The 18,303-nt window shown below is 47.0% G+C and overlaps 1 protein-coding gene across 1 annotated transcript in view; it reads left to right on the top strand.

Annotated features, from left to right (window-relative positions):
* The window catches only part of LOC310797065 (pyrin domain-containing protein 1-like), a 47,721-nt gene that overhangs the window by 15,214 nt on the left and 14,204 nt on the right, over nucleotides 1–18,303 (top strand). The window contains exon 2 of the mRNA XM_083659351.1: nucleotides 7,748–8,026. Coding sequence (XP_083515477.1) covers nucleotides 7,774–8,026 — 253 coding nt within the window. The 5' untranslated portion in view covers nucleotides 7,748–7,773. The remainder of the gene's footprint in view (nucleotides 1–7,747; nucleotides 8,027–18,303) is intronic.

The raw sequence follows: 18,303 nt of genomic DNA on the forward strand, positions 1-18,303 counted from the left end.
AAATTCCTAGCCAGAATTTCTTCTTTCATTGACAAGAGCGCCCTTGAAACCTTGGCAAATGCTCTGATTCAATGTCACTTTGACTATGCTTGCTCCTCCTGGTTCACGGGAATCACCATCAAACTCAAAAACAGGCTTCAGACCTCCCAAAATTAATTCGGGTTATTCTGAAGCTTCATCCCAGAGTCCATCTCCTCCCCTCCCACTTCCATAGCCTCAGGTGGCTCAGAGTGGAGGAGAGGGTTTCCCAAATCAAATTGTGCATGGTTTTTAGGATTTTTAAACGGGAGGCTCCTCGTTACCTCGCTGACTACTTTTGTAAAGTCAGTGAGGTACATGGCTACTCCACAAGAGGAAGCACCTCCAACATTGTTCCCCCCAAATTTAAAACCCTAAAGGGTAAATGCACCTTTTCCTACTCAGCAGCTATTTTATGGAACAAACTCCCTGAGAGTATTAAGACACTTAACTCCAGGTTCTCTTTTAAGCTTGCCTTGAAAAAATGGCTGGTTGGCTCCCAAATGTGGTCCTAAACCTTTTATTTTCCTTTTCTTATGTCCCCTGAATAGGCGGGGCTTTTAAATCCCTAGGTAGGTTCCTGTTTTTAGTATATGAGCTGGTCTCTATCTTATTATTTATTGATTGATGCATTTTTATTAGGTATCTAATTAACCATTCAAGGTTTTTGAGTTTTTGATTTGAATGTTAAATGTTATCATCTGTTTGTGTATGTTCTTGTCCGCGCACACACGCGCTCATACCTGCATACAGATTCACTCGTCTTGTCCCACACACAAGGACCACAATGGAAACAAGCCCTCGGGCTTTATTGTGTTTTATTCCTTTTGAGCAATATGTTGATGTTGTGTTTGTCTTGTACATACCTGCTATTATTGTTTCAATAAAGTTATCAATCAATCAATCAAAACCAAAATCATAAACGACATCAGAATGAACACAGACACAGGCCAAAGTACAGTTCTAGTACTACTGGATCTGAGTGCGGCATTCGATACCATCGATCACGCACTTGACAGGCTAGAGAACTGGGTTGGGCTCTCGGGCGCGGTCCTAACCTGGTTCAGGTCCTACCTCCGCGACAGAAAATACTTTGTGTCCATGGGCAACAACAAATCGGCCATAACTAGTATGACCTGTGGGGTGCCGCAGGGATCTATAATGGGGCCTGTTCTCTTCAACCTCTACATGCTCCCTCTCGGCCTAATTATGCAGAAAAACAATGTGGCCTATCACAGCTATGCTGACGACACGCAATTCTCTCTTCAGCTGACTACTCTCCAATAGACTCGCTCTGCCGGTGCATTGACCAAATAAATGTCTGGATGAATCAAAACTTCCTGCAGTTGAATGGAGACAAAACGGAGGTGATCGTTTTCGGACCAGAAAAGCAGAGGCTCAGAATTGCCGCGCTCCTCGAGTCGCGATCCTTGAAGCCCAAGGACCAAGTCAGGAATCTTGGTGTTATTATCAATTCCGACCTGACCTTTAACTCCCACATTAAGTCTATTAGGAAATCAGCCTTCTATAATTTAAAAAATATAGCAAGAATTAGGGGCTACATGTCCAGACAAGATTTAGAAAAATTAATCCATGCCTTTATCTCTAGTAGGTTGGACTATTGCAATAGCATTTTCTCCGGCCTCACTAAAAAATAACTTGGACAACTCCAGTTCATCCAAAATGCTGCGGCTAGAGTTTTAACCAGGACTAGGAAAGCTGATCACATCACTCCAGCTCTTAGGTCCTTACACTGGCTTCCAGTATCCTATAGAATAGATTTCTAGATATTGTTGTTAGTATATAAATCGCTAAATGGCCTTGGTCCAAGTTACATCGCCGACTTGCTCCCACGCTACGAGCCGTCTAGACCTCGCAGGTCTGCAGGGTCCGGCCTATTAGATGTTCCTAGGATCAACTCCAAACACGGAAAAGCCGCTTTTGGCCACTATGCCCCCACTAGCTGGAATAAACTTCCTAAAGACCTCAGGTATGCCCCGACATTACTTGCCTTCAAGAATAGACTTAAGACCCTGTTGTTCTCAGTCGCCTTTGACTGTTAATCAGCTCTTCCACTGCCACTTTTAACTTTGACTCATGTTTATGGTTAGGGTTAGGGCTAACCCTAACCCTAACCCTTTTCTACGTAGCCTACTCAAATATGCTTATACATGAATATTTCCCAGGGGTTAAAGGCTGCATTACAGTAAAGTGATGCCATTTTCTGAATTTACCAGACTGTTCTAGCTGGTCTATTAGTTGCCTTTACATGGGCTACTTTGTCATGTTATCCACTGAGGTGTACTGAGATGTCATGTGTACCTGTTCAACCAACAAAAGTATCTATCTATCTATATATTCGAATAGAAGACCAGGGGCCAAATGTATAGTGTTAATTTGGGCGTAGAGCTTTTTGGGCTTAGACAGATTTCTACACATACAGTACATGCACAGAGTTTTATACATTTGGCCCCAGAAGTGGTGGTGGTTGATAGGGAAAGTCCCATCAAATCTGTCAAATTTATTTTCTAATCTAATATTAGAAAATACATTTGCCAGATTTGATATGATGGCTCATTTGAAATGCTGTAAATGAAATAAATGAATGAAATAGATCAACTTAATTTGAGATCTTAAATTCAGAAAGTCCAGTTTCAAGGATTTTCTAAGTGGTTTCCAGGACCTTATCATGACCTACCCCAGATCATAACACACCACCATGCACATTTACAGCCCACTCCAACCGGAGGTGGTTTCCAGACTTTACAAGTAGTTTCCAGGACATTCCAGGTGGTTTCCAGGACTTTCAAGGTGGGTTCCATGACCTTCCCATGACCTTACCTGCATCATAACACACTGCCATACAAATTTACAAACCAAATTTAACTTGGGGAAGTGGTTTCCAGTGCTTTCCAGGTCGTTTCCAGGACTTTCCAGGTGGTTTAAAGGACTTTCCAGGTGGTTTCCATGACATTGCCATTACCTTCCCAGGATTATAACACAGTGCCATACAAAATTTCAGCCCAATCCCACCTGGTGTGTGGGCATGCACATGCAGACAACTTCAAGAAAATATGTTTATGTCTCAGAATTAACGTCAAACTTTGAGGCCGTTTTTCTCAAAAACACAGTTTGGAAACAGTCGCGACATAAAGGGGTGTATCTCCCTCAATTGTTGGACTACAAATATAATTTTGATATCCCCAGAAAGCTGAGATTCTCCTCTTTCCAACAGTGTATACAACTCAAAATGTGTTTTGGGGTCAATGTGACTGATTTTGTCAGAGCAGGTCACATATGCTCCCGTGAGGTGGGGATGCGTTTAGCTGCTGCCGAGCGGGGGTGAAAAACTCGGCATAACACCTGGGAACTGGCACAAGGTAGACTGCTATCTTTCCTGCCTTAAGGCATTGCCAAACAGATGCGCAACCACACATAGGGATATCACCTGTACCAAAATAGGGCTCAAGATGTTTATTGTCACTCGATGTACAAGTACACACGTGTGAAATTTTGAGCTGTGTTGTGTTCCATTACATGTTATCATCATCATCATCATAATTGCCTCACCATCATCATCATCATCATTATCATCATCATCGTATTACAAATCTGTTGTCTGTGCATGTCTATAAACTATAAATGGAATATAAATAGAATATTGCGTCTTACCCTTCAATATTACAAGTCTCTTTTCTGTGCATGTACAGTATATTGCTGTTGCCCATAAATAGAATGTTGCATTTTGCACAGCGGTTTGAGAGTCATTATTGGGTGGTTTTATTTATTATTTAGGAGTCTGGTGGCTTGGGGGATGAAGCTGTTTCTCAGCCTGCTTGTCAGCCTGAAAATCTCCGTAAACATCGGCGCGGCCTGGGGTCCTTCAGGCTAGAGCGAGGTGCTCGGCGCAGGTGAATGACGTGCAGCGCACAGGCCTCCTTGAGGCATCCTCCCTGCCCATGGTACGGCATGGTAGGATTGCCTTTTTCCGCAGGAGGTTCTGGTGAGACGAAGGAGGTGCCCGGCCTGGAATCACCCCACAGGGCCTTAGACCTCCATGCACCGAAGGTCTTGCAATACTGCGGTGTAGCACTAAACTCTATTGCAGCGGATTGGGCGTGATCAACCCTTCTGTGGGCAACGTTGCAGACAGAGTAGGAAGTCTGATCCGTGAGTGGCTGCTTCTGGGATGCGGGTCGGGGTCGTAATCGGCCTCGGCTGGGTCTACTGGGCGAGGGTGTATGATGTTGTCAGACCCGAAACACCCCACGACCCCAGTCAACATCACTGATGACGCGTCCCAGCGCATGCTGTAGCATGTATACTGAAACCTCAGAGTTTTTGGGGTTCTGTATCTCCTCCCTGATGGTAGCAGGGAGAACATGTTGTTGAGTGGGTGGGTTGAGTCTTTGATTATTTTCATGGCCCTCTTGAGGCAGCTCCCGTACCAGGAGGTGAAGCAGCCGCTCAACAGGCTCTCGATGGTGCCTCTGTAGAAGTCTATGAATATCTTGGGTCGCAGGCCGATCCTCTTTAGTCGCCTGAGGCCGTGCAGGCATTGTTGGGCCTTTTTGGGAACAGAGGTGGTGTGGCTGGTCCAGGTTATGTCCCGGTGGATGTTGACACCTATAGCTACTTGAAGCTGTCCACTCTCTCTACCTCTGTGCTGTAGATGGTGACCGGGCGGTGCCCCCCCCCCCCTCCTGTAGTCTATAATAACCTCCTTGGTATACTGATTTTCAGTGGGGAGGAGGTGTGGTCATCTGCGTTCAGCACCTGCTGTCGGTCTGTGAGGAAGTCTAATACATCAGATCTGCAATTAGGCCCCGCCCCCTTTTAGGGCGAAAACACAAGCCTCTCCCCGTTGACTTTAATGTAAAAGCACTACCCCAGAAAATTATAGAAAAATAACAGAATCAATCTCGTTTATTAATGACCCTAAAACACCATGACATGACAATATATTACAACTCGCCTGGCCAAAGAATGGGCAAGATACATCGAAAATATTACCTTGACCTAAAATCATGTGACAAATGTCTCATATTTACATTACAGCCCCAGCTGGTCGGCATAGCGACCACACACCTGCCCTCCGCCCATAGCCAAAGAAGGCTTAAATCCATACACGGACCTTATAAACTGGTTAGGAAATCCTGTTGCCTCTATATCATATGACCTACATGGGCAATGAGACCATCGGCCAGGAGAATGGATATCAATTTGTTGTTATTTATCCTACATGCATACGCTACGGGGAGAAGGGAAGTGGTAGAGATGTAACGGTATGAAAATTTCGCATCACGATTATTGTGACCAAAATTATCACGGTATCCGTAAAAAAATTATGAAAATGTTCAAACAGTACTGAGAGACTCATTGAAATCATTTTACAACATTTTATATTGAAAACTCAGACCGAAAAAGGATTGATACATGCACTGAAATCATTTCTCCAAGGCTGCACATTTGCATCTGGGAGACTGTTGCCAACTTTGATTGATGATGGACAGTATTTACCATGTTTTTCAAAGCACTGTAATTACGGTAATCACGGTACCACGGTTTTAATGATAATGAAATTTTGAAACGGTACAGTTATCGTAAAGAATTGTATCACGGTTATCATTAAAACCGGTTATCATTACATCCCTAGCTACACACAACTACAAGGGGTTCCAGAGCAGCAGGATTTTTCTCTCTCAAAACAATTGAAAACCATCATGTTAAGGCTGAGCAAGGAGATCGATTTTATTTCACCAGAGCCGGAGGCAGCAACACAAAAGACTGATGGAAATACCAAGAGAATTGGCGGAAACCGTGGTGGTGAGTAGGTCAGAGACTGGTCATGAGTTACATGATTTTAGATGGGTCAAAGTAATATTTCTGATGTATCTTGCCCATTCTATGGCCAGGTGAGTTGTAATGTATTGTCATGTCATGGTGTTTTAAGGTAATTAATAAACAAGATATATTCTGTTATTTTTCTATATTTTTTCTTGGTTGTGCTATTTTACATTAAAATCAATGGGGAGAGCCTTGTGTTTTCCCCCTAAAAGGGGGCGGGAACATGTGGCGCCTACAAAATGACGTATATCCAGTCACATATCGGTGTGTTCACGCTAGGGGTGGGACAAAATATCGATACTCACGGTATCGCGATATTTCCACTTGCGATACGTTATCGATACACTGGCACCAAGTATCGATATGTTTATTAAATTTTTTTTTTTTTTTTTTTTTAATAAACAGGCTAAAATATTATGCTGTGTGTGGTAGTTAAAACATAGTTTCAAGTTGACGTTTATTTATGTTTGTAGTTGAAACAAAAACATAAATACTGTAGGCTACATGAATGGAAATGTTTGCTCATTAATATCTACTTTTAGAAATTATATAGGTAGGTAATATAGGTTTTCTTGTTTTAATAATAATAATAAAAAGACTTAATGTGTAACTTTTCCTCCGTGGTATCGAAAATGGTATGAGTGAGTGAGTGAACTCTGAGAGAGTTCATGTCAATTCTGCTAATAAATACATAATACCTGCTTCTTGCCTTTTAGGGGTATTTTTTTCTCTTCAGTTACACAGGTATCGTGATGTATCGTCTTCCAATATATCGATTATCGCAGTATCGCTGTATCGTGATAATATCGGTATCGGGGGCCAAGTATCATGACGATATCGTATCGTGAGCTACTCAGCGATTCCCACCCCTAGTTCACGCCTAGTTCTTTGAGTTTCCTGACCAGCCTGGAGGGCACGATGGTGTTGAGCGCTGAGCTGTAGTCCACGAACGTTCTCACGTAGGTGACCTTTCCCTTCAGGTGGGAAAGGGCCATGTGTAGCACAAGGGCTATGGTGTCACTGTCAGCTGTGCTCCTGTTGGCACGGTATGTGAATTGCAGGGGGTCGTGGGGGGGGGGGGGGGGGGGCAGGAGCAGGATGCATCTGGTGAAAAAAATCCTTCAGCTTTGAGTGACCATCACGAGTGCGTCTGACAGCTCGTGGAGCTCGGGGCAAAGCTGCTCATTGCAGCGCTTTGAGGCACCAGGCTGGAGCTGTTTTATGGAGCTTTTTCTTGAAGGCAGATTGTTGCTTTTCTCTGCTTGCTGGTTTTGGTGGACAATAACCGTTGTTTCGGGGAAAGGGTTAATGGTACAAGTTATCAGACACGCTCACAGTCACACATCAGATTGTTTATTCCACGTCTGAAAAGCGAATCAGGAAAGACTGCTTTTTCCTTCTACGCTCCTGATAAATGTAACAGGCTCACAGACTCGCTGGAGCGATTTGTCTCTATAGAGTCGTTCAGAGTACTTGAAGATATGTTATAAGGATTGATCTTGTTTTCTTCATGTTTTTTATCTTGTGATCTATTTGTACTGTAATTTTGTATTTTGTGTTGTTGATGTCTAAATGCACTGTAACAGGGCATCCTTGTAAATGAGAGCTTGCTCTCAAGGGCTTTCCCTGTATAAAGGTTAAATAAAATTAAAAAAGTATATATATATATATATTTTTGGGTAGTCATGAGATTATTTTTGAGATAGGGAAATAAAGTAGTTTCTTATGTAAATTTGTCAGATTTATCATGTCCTGTAAAGGAGGTCACGTGACCTCACTCTTCAGTTTTGAGTGGTCATGAGCCAAAAAGCCACCAGGACACCCCATGAGTGAAGAAATGACATAACTGTCCTTTGAGTTGAAAATATCCTCTGATTTGCAGGGAGCAACAAGGATCATCCTTGAAGGATGGCAGCCAACAAGTTGCGAAAAGTTTTGGACGATTTGGACGATGAAGAGTTCAAGACATTCAAGTGGCTCCTGCAGCAGGCGGACATTCTGGAAGGCTTCCCAGTCATCCGAAAGAGCCGACTATGTAATGCAGACAGGCTGGACACAGTGGATCTGATGGTCCAGACCTACCATGAAAACTCTCTGGAGGTGACCAAGAGAGTTTTGAGGAAGATGCAGAAGAATGATCTAGTGCAGAGTTTGTCAAAAGGTAAGTCATAGGAAGAGGAAAGTGCGGACAGGTAACAAACATAGACCGTTTGGTCACATGCGTAAATTAAGTATACTACTGTATATTATAGGAACAATAGCATGAACTGCCTATCTTGCTTGCAGATAGATGTGTGAGGGGGGAGTCCCCTAACGGGAGATATATGTGTCACGGGCAATGCCCACCTTGGTTAAAGACACTAGAGTAAAAATACTCTTTGATCCCCCAAATGGCACACACACACACACACACAACAGGCCAGAGTCAGGTATTTATAAAAAGATATATACGTTATTACAAAAATGAATTAGAAACAGCATGATAAATAACAATACATTCTTATACAGTTTCCCTCCCAAAGAACCCACTGATCAGACACTAGAGTGGTAGCCCCCGCCACCAGGGCACTGTAGTTCAGGTGAGAGTTAACCCCTCCCTCTCCCTATGGCCAAGAGTATTAATGGTGAAAGGCAATCACTGCAAAGGGTCACGGGGTGACAGCACACGGCACACTTATGAAAAACTCACAGCAAGGTCTGCAAAGACCAAAATGTACTCACAGCAAATCTAAGAAAACCACTACAGGGTGGGTAAGGATTTCACACAATACAACTAAGGAAATCACTATGGGAATGTTTCTTCCAAAACACACTGTGAAAACACACTGGGACTCTATGGATTAAAGGGGAAAACTGCTAATAAAACTGAGCGAGTGCTACTGGCCGGCTGCAATACACATAGAGCTTCACAGTGCTCAAATGGTAGTTGGACTGTACAAGATTAAAGATTTGAGGTCCGCTCTCGGTCGGAGGCGTCCGGCCGAGAGAATTAAAAACGGTTTGTCCACCTCACCCCTTCCCAATGGACACAGTCTGATACAAGCGTTCAGTCCAGCAAAAGCGTCCTTGGTGACGTGAGGCAGGTCCACTGGTCACGGGGGAAGACACTTGGCCTGCGCAGTCCGTCCGATCCGGCTCAGGCACTGACGGGACACAGCAAAGCTTGAATCAATAAAAAAAGCACTTTTCAACAGGGCGAACACAAGTAGGCTACTATAGGCAGATGGCCATTCAACTTTCCTTTTCACAGGAAATAGCGAGCGTTGTATGTAGGCTATGTTGGTGGGTCCGATGATCCACAGGTCCGAGTCTGCGGGCTCTCTTGACTCCCAATCAGGCGACGATGACGGGTCCGGGGGCAGCGTGGGTCCAGCTGACGAAACACAACACACAGGTATCAGTGGCTGATTACAATAAGGTAGCAGACTCACTCACACAGCGATGGCAGGCGTCCTACTTTCCTTTATCAGGAAATTAGCGGGCGTTGTATGTTGTGCTCTCGGTGGTTCAGCTTCTCTCCACTGGCCGGTCAGGTGTCGATCGGGCCCTCGCCTCGTCCATCTGCCAGAGGTCTGCTCTCTCCCGTCCGTCCAGTGCCTTTCTGCTCGGCCTCTCCAAACACCAGGTTTAAATCCTGCCGTGTCGCCGCCGCCAGCCAATCAGCTGGCCAGCTCAGCACACAGCAGGTGTGCCCACTGCAATCAGCTGATGTGCGGCACCTTGCCCACTGTAATCAGCTGACGCGCTGCACCTGGGAACAATCTTGTGACACTCTTTTCCTCCCCCCCCCCCAGTCCATCCAAACCCAGCCCATGTAAACTCAAGTCACTGCCCACATTACAGGTAAACAATCCCAGTCAATTCACATCATAAATCAGAATGATAACACAGAAGCAGGAGCCCTATTGGTGACATTTCCCCCCCCCCCCTTTAGCGGTGGTCGTCCCGACCATCCCCTTAGTCCCGATACCTTTGGGGTTGCACACCAAGATTACTCCGATGTGACCGTCGCACAGGCTCCTGTCCCTCGTCTGGCCCACCCCCCACCTGAGGCTCAGGTTCCAACGGAACTAGGACCTGATTTGGTTAAACAACTTGGTTGGGTTCAGGCACCGGGTCAGGAATGGCAGGCTCTACAGCGACTCGGGGGGCCAACGGTACTACAGGGGCAAAAGGCAACAAAAATACAGGTTGGTTAGGCTGAGAATCAATTCCGGGGGTACACACCTCGGGCTCAGTTTGTCCAATCCACAGTCCTGCAGGGCAGGGTCGCAGGTTGTTGCGGTGCATCGTCTGGACTGGTCCTTCCTTTCCCTCGGGCCGGATGCTGTACACAGGGTGGCCCGGCCGTATCTGCGCAAGGATAGTATATGGAGACGGCACCCAATGGGGTGCCAACTTGCCCCGGGCTCTCCGCCTGAAATTCCTGATCAGTACCCTTTCCCCAGGCAACAGGGGAAGTGCACAAGTCTTTTTGTCATACCGAGCTCGGTCCCATTCCTGCCGTTGTTGGGTGTGGGCTCGCACTCTTCTATAGGCTTCAACCAGCGTCCGGTGATGAGTGCCGACCCACCCCTCCAGCGTCCCCTTCTCCTGTGGGGGGACAACATCTAAGCACAGATCAACAGGCAATCGAGCATGCCGGCCAAAAAGTACAAAGTAGGGCGTCAGACCAGTGCTACAATGTACAGTGTTGTTGTATGCCTGTACCAATGCTGGCAACTTCTCCCTCCACCATACCTGCACATCCTCAGCGAGCGAGCCCAGCAGAGACAACAAGGTGCGATTGAAGCGTTCACAGGCACCATTACCTTGTGGATGGTACGGGGTGGTACGGCTCTTTATGCAGCCATAAAGTCCACAGAGCTGGTGCATCAACTCAGATTCAAAAGCCCCCCCACGGTCCGACAAGTACCGCTCCGGACAGCCGAACGGCTGAATGAGAGATGTCCATAACGCCTTAGCAGTCGTCTGGGCGGTCTGGTCCTTGGTAGGCACAGCCACGGCGTACCTAGAAAACAGGTCGGTCATGACAAGGACATATGGGTGAGTGTCTGCTGCCCTTCCCAAGGACAAATAATCCAGGGCCACAACCTCCCAAGGGTAGCTAGACGTGATCGGTTGGAGGGGAGCTCTCACCTCGGGACCAGCCTTCCCTACGATGCACTGAGGGCATTCTGCTGTCCAGGATTTGATATCCTTACCCATCCGTAGCCAGTAAAACCGGCGGCGCAGCATGCTCAGGACCTTCTCGCTGTTAGCATGTCCCGCCGCTTGGTGGTAGTCCTCCCAGAGCCCCCGAGCACACTGGGCTGGGACAACCACCTGAAACGCCAGCTGGCCAGTGTCCAGTTCCTGGATGCAGCGGCCCAGGATTCCTCCACGTAGCTCCAACCGATCCCACTCTGGTAACCACTGGCACACCTGGGGAGACACAGACTGTCGCAGCTGAGCAATGGTTAACCCCTCACTTTTAAGTTTGCTCACCTGGCTCAGGTCTGGGTCCTTCTGCTGCTGCTCTTGCCATGACTTCGAGTTGAACTCTGGATCAGGCTGCAACCCCACCCCTCCTGGGCCTTCCTGTTCTGGGGGCGCCGCCTGAACCGCTGCAACCTTCACCTCCCCCGGGAGCCGGGACAGGACATCCGCGTTCCGATTTGCTGTACCTGGTCGATATTTTACTGTGAAGGTGAAGTCAGCCAGCTGAGCCACACAACGTTGTTCAACCGCTCCCAGCTTGGCTGTCCCTAGGTGTACCAACTGGTTATTGTCTGTAAAGATTGTAAAATCAGCGCCCCACAGGTAGTGTTTAAATTTCTCTGTGACCGCCCAGAATAAAGCCAGCAGCTCTAACTTGAATGAGCTATAGTTCCGATCGTTCTTTTCATTGGAGTTTAGGCTCCGACTGGCATACGCAATCACCCGCTCCTTCCCCCCTTGTACCTGTGACAGCACGGCGCCCAACCCCTCTAAGCTGGCATCTGTGTACAACAGGAACGGCAGGCCAAAGTCAGCGTAGGCCAGCACTGGAGCCTGTATCAAAGCACGTTTAAGCTCCTCGAATGCATGCTGGCACTTGGGGGACCACTGAATTTTGGCTGCTTTATTCCCCGCAGTACCCTGCTGGAGGGCGTTGAGGGGCGCTGCCACACCAGAAAAGGCAGGGATGAAGCGGCGGTAATATCCCGCAAATCCCATAAAGGACCTGAGTTGCGTGACTGTCTGGGGGACTGGCCAATCGTGTACCACTGCGGTCTTGTCCGGGTCCGTGGCCACCCCCTTCTTACTGACCACATGTCCAAGGTACTTGACTTCCTTCTGGAACAAGTGACACTTGAGGGGCTGCAACTTCAGTCCATGTCTGTACAGCCTCTCAAACACTTGCTCCAGATGGTGAAGATGGCTGTTGAAGCAGGGTGAGTACACGATGACATCGTCCAGGTAGATCAACAAAAAGTCATTTACCTGTCCCCCCAAACAGCGCTGCATGAGCCGCTGGAAGGTGGCTGGGGCATTGCACAGGCCGAAGGGCATCCGCTCGAACTGGTACAGGCCCACTGGTGTCGTAAAGGCCGTCTTCTCCTGGTCCCGCGGATCCACCTCGACCTGCCAATACCCGCTAGCCAGATCGAGCGTGGAGTACCAGGCGGACTCCTTAAGGTGTGTGAGGGACTCCTCAATCCTGGGTAGAGGGAAGGCATCTTTATGAGTGACAGCATTAAGTTTACGATAATCCACACAAAAACGCCAGGATCCATCTTTTTTTCTTACCAGCACTACAGGCGAAGCCCAAGGGCTGGCACTTTCCCTTACCACTCCACTGTCCAACATACCTTTCAACAGGGCTCTCAGCTCACCGTAATGATTTGGTGGGACCGGCCTGTGTCTCTGACGCACTGGCGGCGCGTCACCTGTAGGGATCTGGTGTAGGACAGCGTTCGTGTGACCAAAATCATCGTCATTGGCAGCAAAAACCTGGGTCCATTTCTGCAGCAACTCTGTTAGCTGCTGCTGTTCATCCCGGGTCAATTGGTCCCCCTGTAAGGACAGGGCTGGATGCTCCAGCGGCGGGTTGTTACCTGGGGCTGGGGCGCCTTCTACTCTCCTCACCACTACCTCCACTTCAGACGGGCCAGTGGAGGTCAGCACCAGCTCTTCCTGGGTCCGTACTGCCTGGGGATCCACCTGGGACACCGTAGCGAGGGCATGACACTGGGGGAGCTCTATGGAGAAAAGATGAGGGTTACACACTCGAACTGGTACCCTCCCTCCTCTTACCCTACTCAGCGTTCTGGCCACACGCCACTCCTGGTCTTCGCTTTGGAGGTTCTCCACCATGACACAGCAGTCTGACCTGGCGACCGCCTGAGGCACCTGGGTCCAGATTATCATTTCAGTCTCTGGGGGGAGCACTACGGGAGCCTGACGGGGCAATTTTGCGACCCCATGCAGCTCAATGTCAGGTTCAGCCAGGACCACCCGCCGACAAACAGCGAAAGCCTTTGCCCAAGCCGCACTAACAGTAGAGGGCAGCGAAGATTTAAAGGCTGCCTCCCCAGGGTGGCCATCCTGGAAAAGGCTCCGCCAACAGTCCCCAATAATGTTCATCCCCAATATGCCACAATCAGAGTTCAGGCACGAGTCTTCAACGACCACCACCCCTTTTCCCATTACCTTCACCCCATTGATCTCAAAGTCCAAGAGCGCGTAACCGATATATGGAATCTTGAGTCCATTTGCCGCCTTCAGCGTGAGCCAGGGAATCTCTCCTTGGACCAGTCCTTCTCCAAAATACCGTTGAAACAAGGAATAGCTGAACAGTGTAACTTGTGAACCAGTATCTAAGACACAAGGAATATTTTTACCTTGTGCCATGATGTCCACTTTTGGGCACGTCCCGATCAATGAGGGCTTTATTGGGGGTGTGGTCTGGGTCCCCTCCTCGACTGCTTGCCCTACAGCAACCGAGGAGACTAAAAATCCGGGGGTCCATTGCGTCGCCTGGGGCAGAACCGGCGAGTGTGGCCTGCTTGCCCACACTCCAAGCATATGGGCCGGCCTTGGGGGTCCCACTGAAATCGATCTCTAGGTGACTCAGGGGGTGGTCTACGGGACCTCTGCTGAAATGAGGGACCCGCTTGTTGACTATGGGCCCATACAGGTTGTTCCGCTGGCCCCAGGGAAAGGTTGGCTATTTGAACCCGCATTTCCGCTGCAAGAGAATTTCCTAATGTGGAGATCTGGTCCTTGAGGTCCTTTCGGAGCTCCGCCCGCAGGGACTCCAACAATGTCTCTATATCTGGGGAAGATGGGAGCACTGACGAGTGTGTGGGCAGGGCAGACGGGTGAGCCTGTGGGGCTGCCGCTGGGCGTGTAGGCATGGCTGGTGGGAGTGTCTGTGAGGGCCCGGTGTTGTAGGCGCGGCAGGTACGCGACTCTGCCCAATCTTTCATCTGCTCCTTCTCCAGGATTTTCGCCTCGGTGCAGATGGCAGCGAAAGTCATACCTGACGTGCGACGGAGGAGGCGCTTCAGCTCCTGTTTCATAGAACTCTCTTGTAGTCCCCTGATGAACTGTGTCCTCAGTAGTTCCTCGGCCTCTGCGTCTTGTGGTCCTTCTGCTTGCCACCTGTGATAGAGCTCACGGAAACGGAGAATAAAAACCCCCATCTCCTCCTCTGCGCCCTTCCTGCACTCATAGAACTGAGCCCTCAGTGTGGCCAAAGATTGGCTGCTGCCATACAATGAAGTCAAAAAATCCAATATTTTCGTGTCAGTGTCTCGCTCATTTAGGGGGACCAGCAGCATTTCACGTTTAGCCTCCCCTCCCAGGGCGCTCAATATAAAGTCTACTTTTTGTGCCGTTTGGAGACCTTGAGCCCGTATGAACATTTCAATTTTAGCCCGCCATTCTCCAACCTTCTCCTGAGCCTTTCCTTCAAATGTAGGGAGCCACGGCCCACCCATGTACCATGGTATCATAACATGATTAACAATATTTGGAGCAGCGTTAGAGGGGTCAGCAACACTCTCTGTACCATCAACAGACATGTTGAGCGTGTGTGTAGGGGGATCCTGCCGAACTACGCCAAAAAGTGTCACGGGCAATGCCCACCTTGGTTAAAGACACTTGAGTAAAAATACTCTTTGATCCCCCAAATGGCACACACACACACACACACACACACAACAGGCCGGAGTCAGGTATTTATAAAAAGATATATACTTTATTACAAAAATGAATTAGAAACAGCATGATAAATAACAATACATTCTTATACAGTTTCCCTCCCAAAGAACCCACTGATCAGACACTAGAGTGGTAGCCCCCGCCACCAGGGCACTGTAGTTCAGGTGAGAGTTAACCCCTCCCTCTCCCTATGGCCAAGAGTATTAATGGTGAAAGGCAATCACTGCAAAGGGTCACGGGGTGACAGCACACGGCACACTTATGAAAAACTCACAGCAAGGTCTGCAAAGACCAAAATGTACTCACAGCAAATCTAAGAAAACCACTACAGGGTGGGTAAGGATTTCACACAATACAACTAAGGAAATCACTATGGGAATGTTTCTTCCAAAACACACTGTGAAAACACACTGGGACTCTATGGATTAAAGGGGAAAACTGCTAATAAAACTGAGCGAGTGCTACTGGCCGGCTGCAATACACATAGAGCTTCACAGTGCTCAAATGGTAGTTGGACTGTACAAGATTGAAGATTTGAGGTCCGCTCTCGGTCGGAGGCGTCCGGCCGAGAGAATTAAAAACGGTTTGTCCACCTCACCCCTTCCCAATGGACACAGTCTGATACAAGCGTTCAGTCCAGCAAAAGCGTCCTTCGTGACGTGAGGCGGGTCCACTGGTCACGGGGGAAGACACTTGGCCTGCGCAGTCCGTCCGATCCGGCTCAGGCACTGACGGGACACAGCAAAGCTTGAATCAATAAAAAAAGCGCTTTTCAACAGGGGGAACACAAGTAGGCTACTATAGGCAGACGGCCATTCAACTTTCCTTTTCACAGGAAATAGCGAGCGTTGTATGTAGGCTATGTTGGTGGGTCCGATGATCCACAGGTCCGAGTCTGCGGGCTCTCTTGACTCCCAATCAGGCGACGATGACGGGTCCGGGGGCAGCGTGGGTCCAGCTGACGAAACACAACACACAGGTATCAGTGGCTGATTACAATAAGGTAGCAGACTCACTCACACAGCGATGGCAGGCGTCCCACAGAGAAATCAAAGTACAGGAATGTACCTAAAAAGGTACAAAGGCTTCGTCGCCCCAGCGGTACCCTGGTAGAGTACAGGACTGTACCTTTAACATTGGTACATTGTTGTACCTTCTTGTTTGTACCTCTTAAAGAGCATTTCTGTACCCCTAGTGGCAACATTGTACCTTCTTGTTTGTACCTCTAAAAGAGCATTTCTGTACCCCTAGTGGCAGAACTGTACCTTCTTGTTTGTACCTCTAAAAGAGCATTTCTGTACCCCTAGTGGCATAACTGTACCTTCTTGTTTGTACCTCTAAAAGAGCATTTCTGTACCCCTAGTGGCATAACTGTACCTTCTTGTTTGTACCTCTAAAAGAGCATTTCTGTACCCCTAGTGGCAGAACTGTACTTTCTTGTTTGTACCTCTAAAAGAGCATTTCTGTACCCCTAGTGGCATAACTGTACCTTCTTGTTTGTACCTCTAAAAGAGCATTTCTGTACCACTAGTGGCAGAACTGTACTTTCGTGTTTGTACCTTTAAAATAGCATTTCTGTACCACTAGTGGCAACAATGTACCTTCATGTCCTAGTACAAATATGTACCCATGGGAAAGGTACAGAATTGGTACCTAATGAGGCAAAAACATCAAATTAATTCAGAGACAAAAACAATCAAGATTCAATCACTTTATTTTTCCCCAATTTGGCAATTGGTTGTGCAATACTTAAAGTGCAACATGTACTTAAGTTGAACTCAGTGCAAATAGTACAAACTTTTAGTTGTTTAACACTTGAAGAACTGGAAGCATTTTAAATGCAAAACACAGTGCATGTTTCATAAATTTAAAAAAGGCTGTAAAACTGTATAAAACAATCTATTAACAAAAAATACAATAAACATGCAGAATGTGTACAATTCCTCCAGCGCTTAAACACAACACGGAAGCATCGAGCCCGTTGAGCCGTTCATTAATCAGTCTTGCATTGCAAAACACTCAAGAAGTTCTACACATCCAGCTATCCTGCACAAAACTAAGAATTCCTTTCAAAAACTTGCAAGCATCTATACAAGATGTTTCAAACCAACATACAAATGATCATCCACTGTATATGTGTCAAGTGACGTGTGCTCCAATTCGTCTCCAGGTTTGAGCAAAATCCATTCACTGTCTACTTTTACACGATATGCATGAAAATGCGAGTCAAAGGACAATGGAAGCAACATTTTACTGCAAAGCACCCACATGGTATCAATGTTAAGAATGTATTTGATCTGTCCAAACACAGGAATTTTTTCAACATGTAAAAGGTCTAATGTCAATACATCTCTAACAGCATACTTGATGTTGGCTACAGTTATTTCAGAGACACGTTGACTTACTTTGCCCTCTAATTCTACATCTCTGAAGTTAAAGTTACCATTTATTTTTAGAGCAGTCTGAAGATCAATGGGTAGAGACAAAAATGGTATGCTGACACTTTTACCAGGCACCTTTTCAAAATCACCCAAGATGTTGACAGGTGAAAATTCCCAACATTGTTTGAGCTGGTGACGATCGCTTAGTGTCGCAGATATGTTAACAAAATTTCGAGTGTTCTTAGTCAGGTTCTTAAAATATTGATGTTTTCCTTCGAATCTCATACACCAAAGAGAACGGAGAGGACCATACATTAACATAAGTCTTGGATAATGTATAAGAAAATGACATTTAGGTGTCAGAACAGTTCAAAATACCTCTGTCATCTCAGAAAGGAATTCATGAACAAGTAATTGTAGACATGCTAGTTCATCTTTCCGCACCTTAGCTGCCATGACAATATCTGCAATACCTCGACATAATAAAAACACATGCCAGTATCTGCTGCCAGGAGGAACACGGTGCCCCATTATAAAAGGCAACAATCTGAAAAGACACCATTTTTGAGTAGCTGTTCCTACAATCCCTGAAGTTTGGAGAAGTCGTTCAGACAACAGCACAGGCTTATTGGCCTTGTCATTCTGACCTATAGAGAATTTTTGAAGCTCTTCATTTAGCTCAGTTATAGTTATATGCTTTTGTCTATGTGCTTCGCAAATAACATGCTTCATTGTCAGTGGAACAACTCCCTCTAACATATCATGCATGATGTCTGGGGGCAAAGACTTGGTCACATCAAAATAATCTAGTGCATCAAATGAACTAGTGCCATTTACACCATACAAAGCTGCACTTTCCTTGTTCTGC

Source organism: Poromitra crassiceps (genome assembly GCF_964638095.1).
Source record: "Poromitra crassiceps genome assembly, chromosome: 2".
NCBI classification, from domain to species: domain Eukaryota; kingdom Metazoa; phylum Chordata; class Actinopteri; order Beryciformes; family Melamphaidae; genus Poromitra; species Poromitra crassiceps.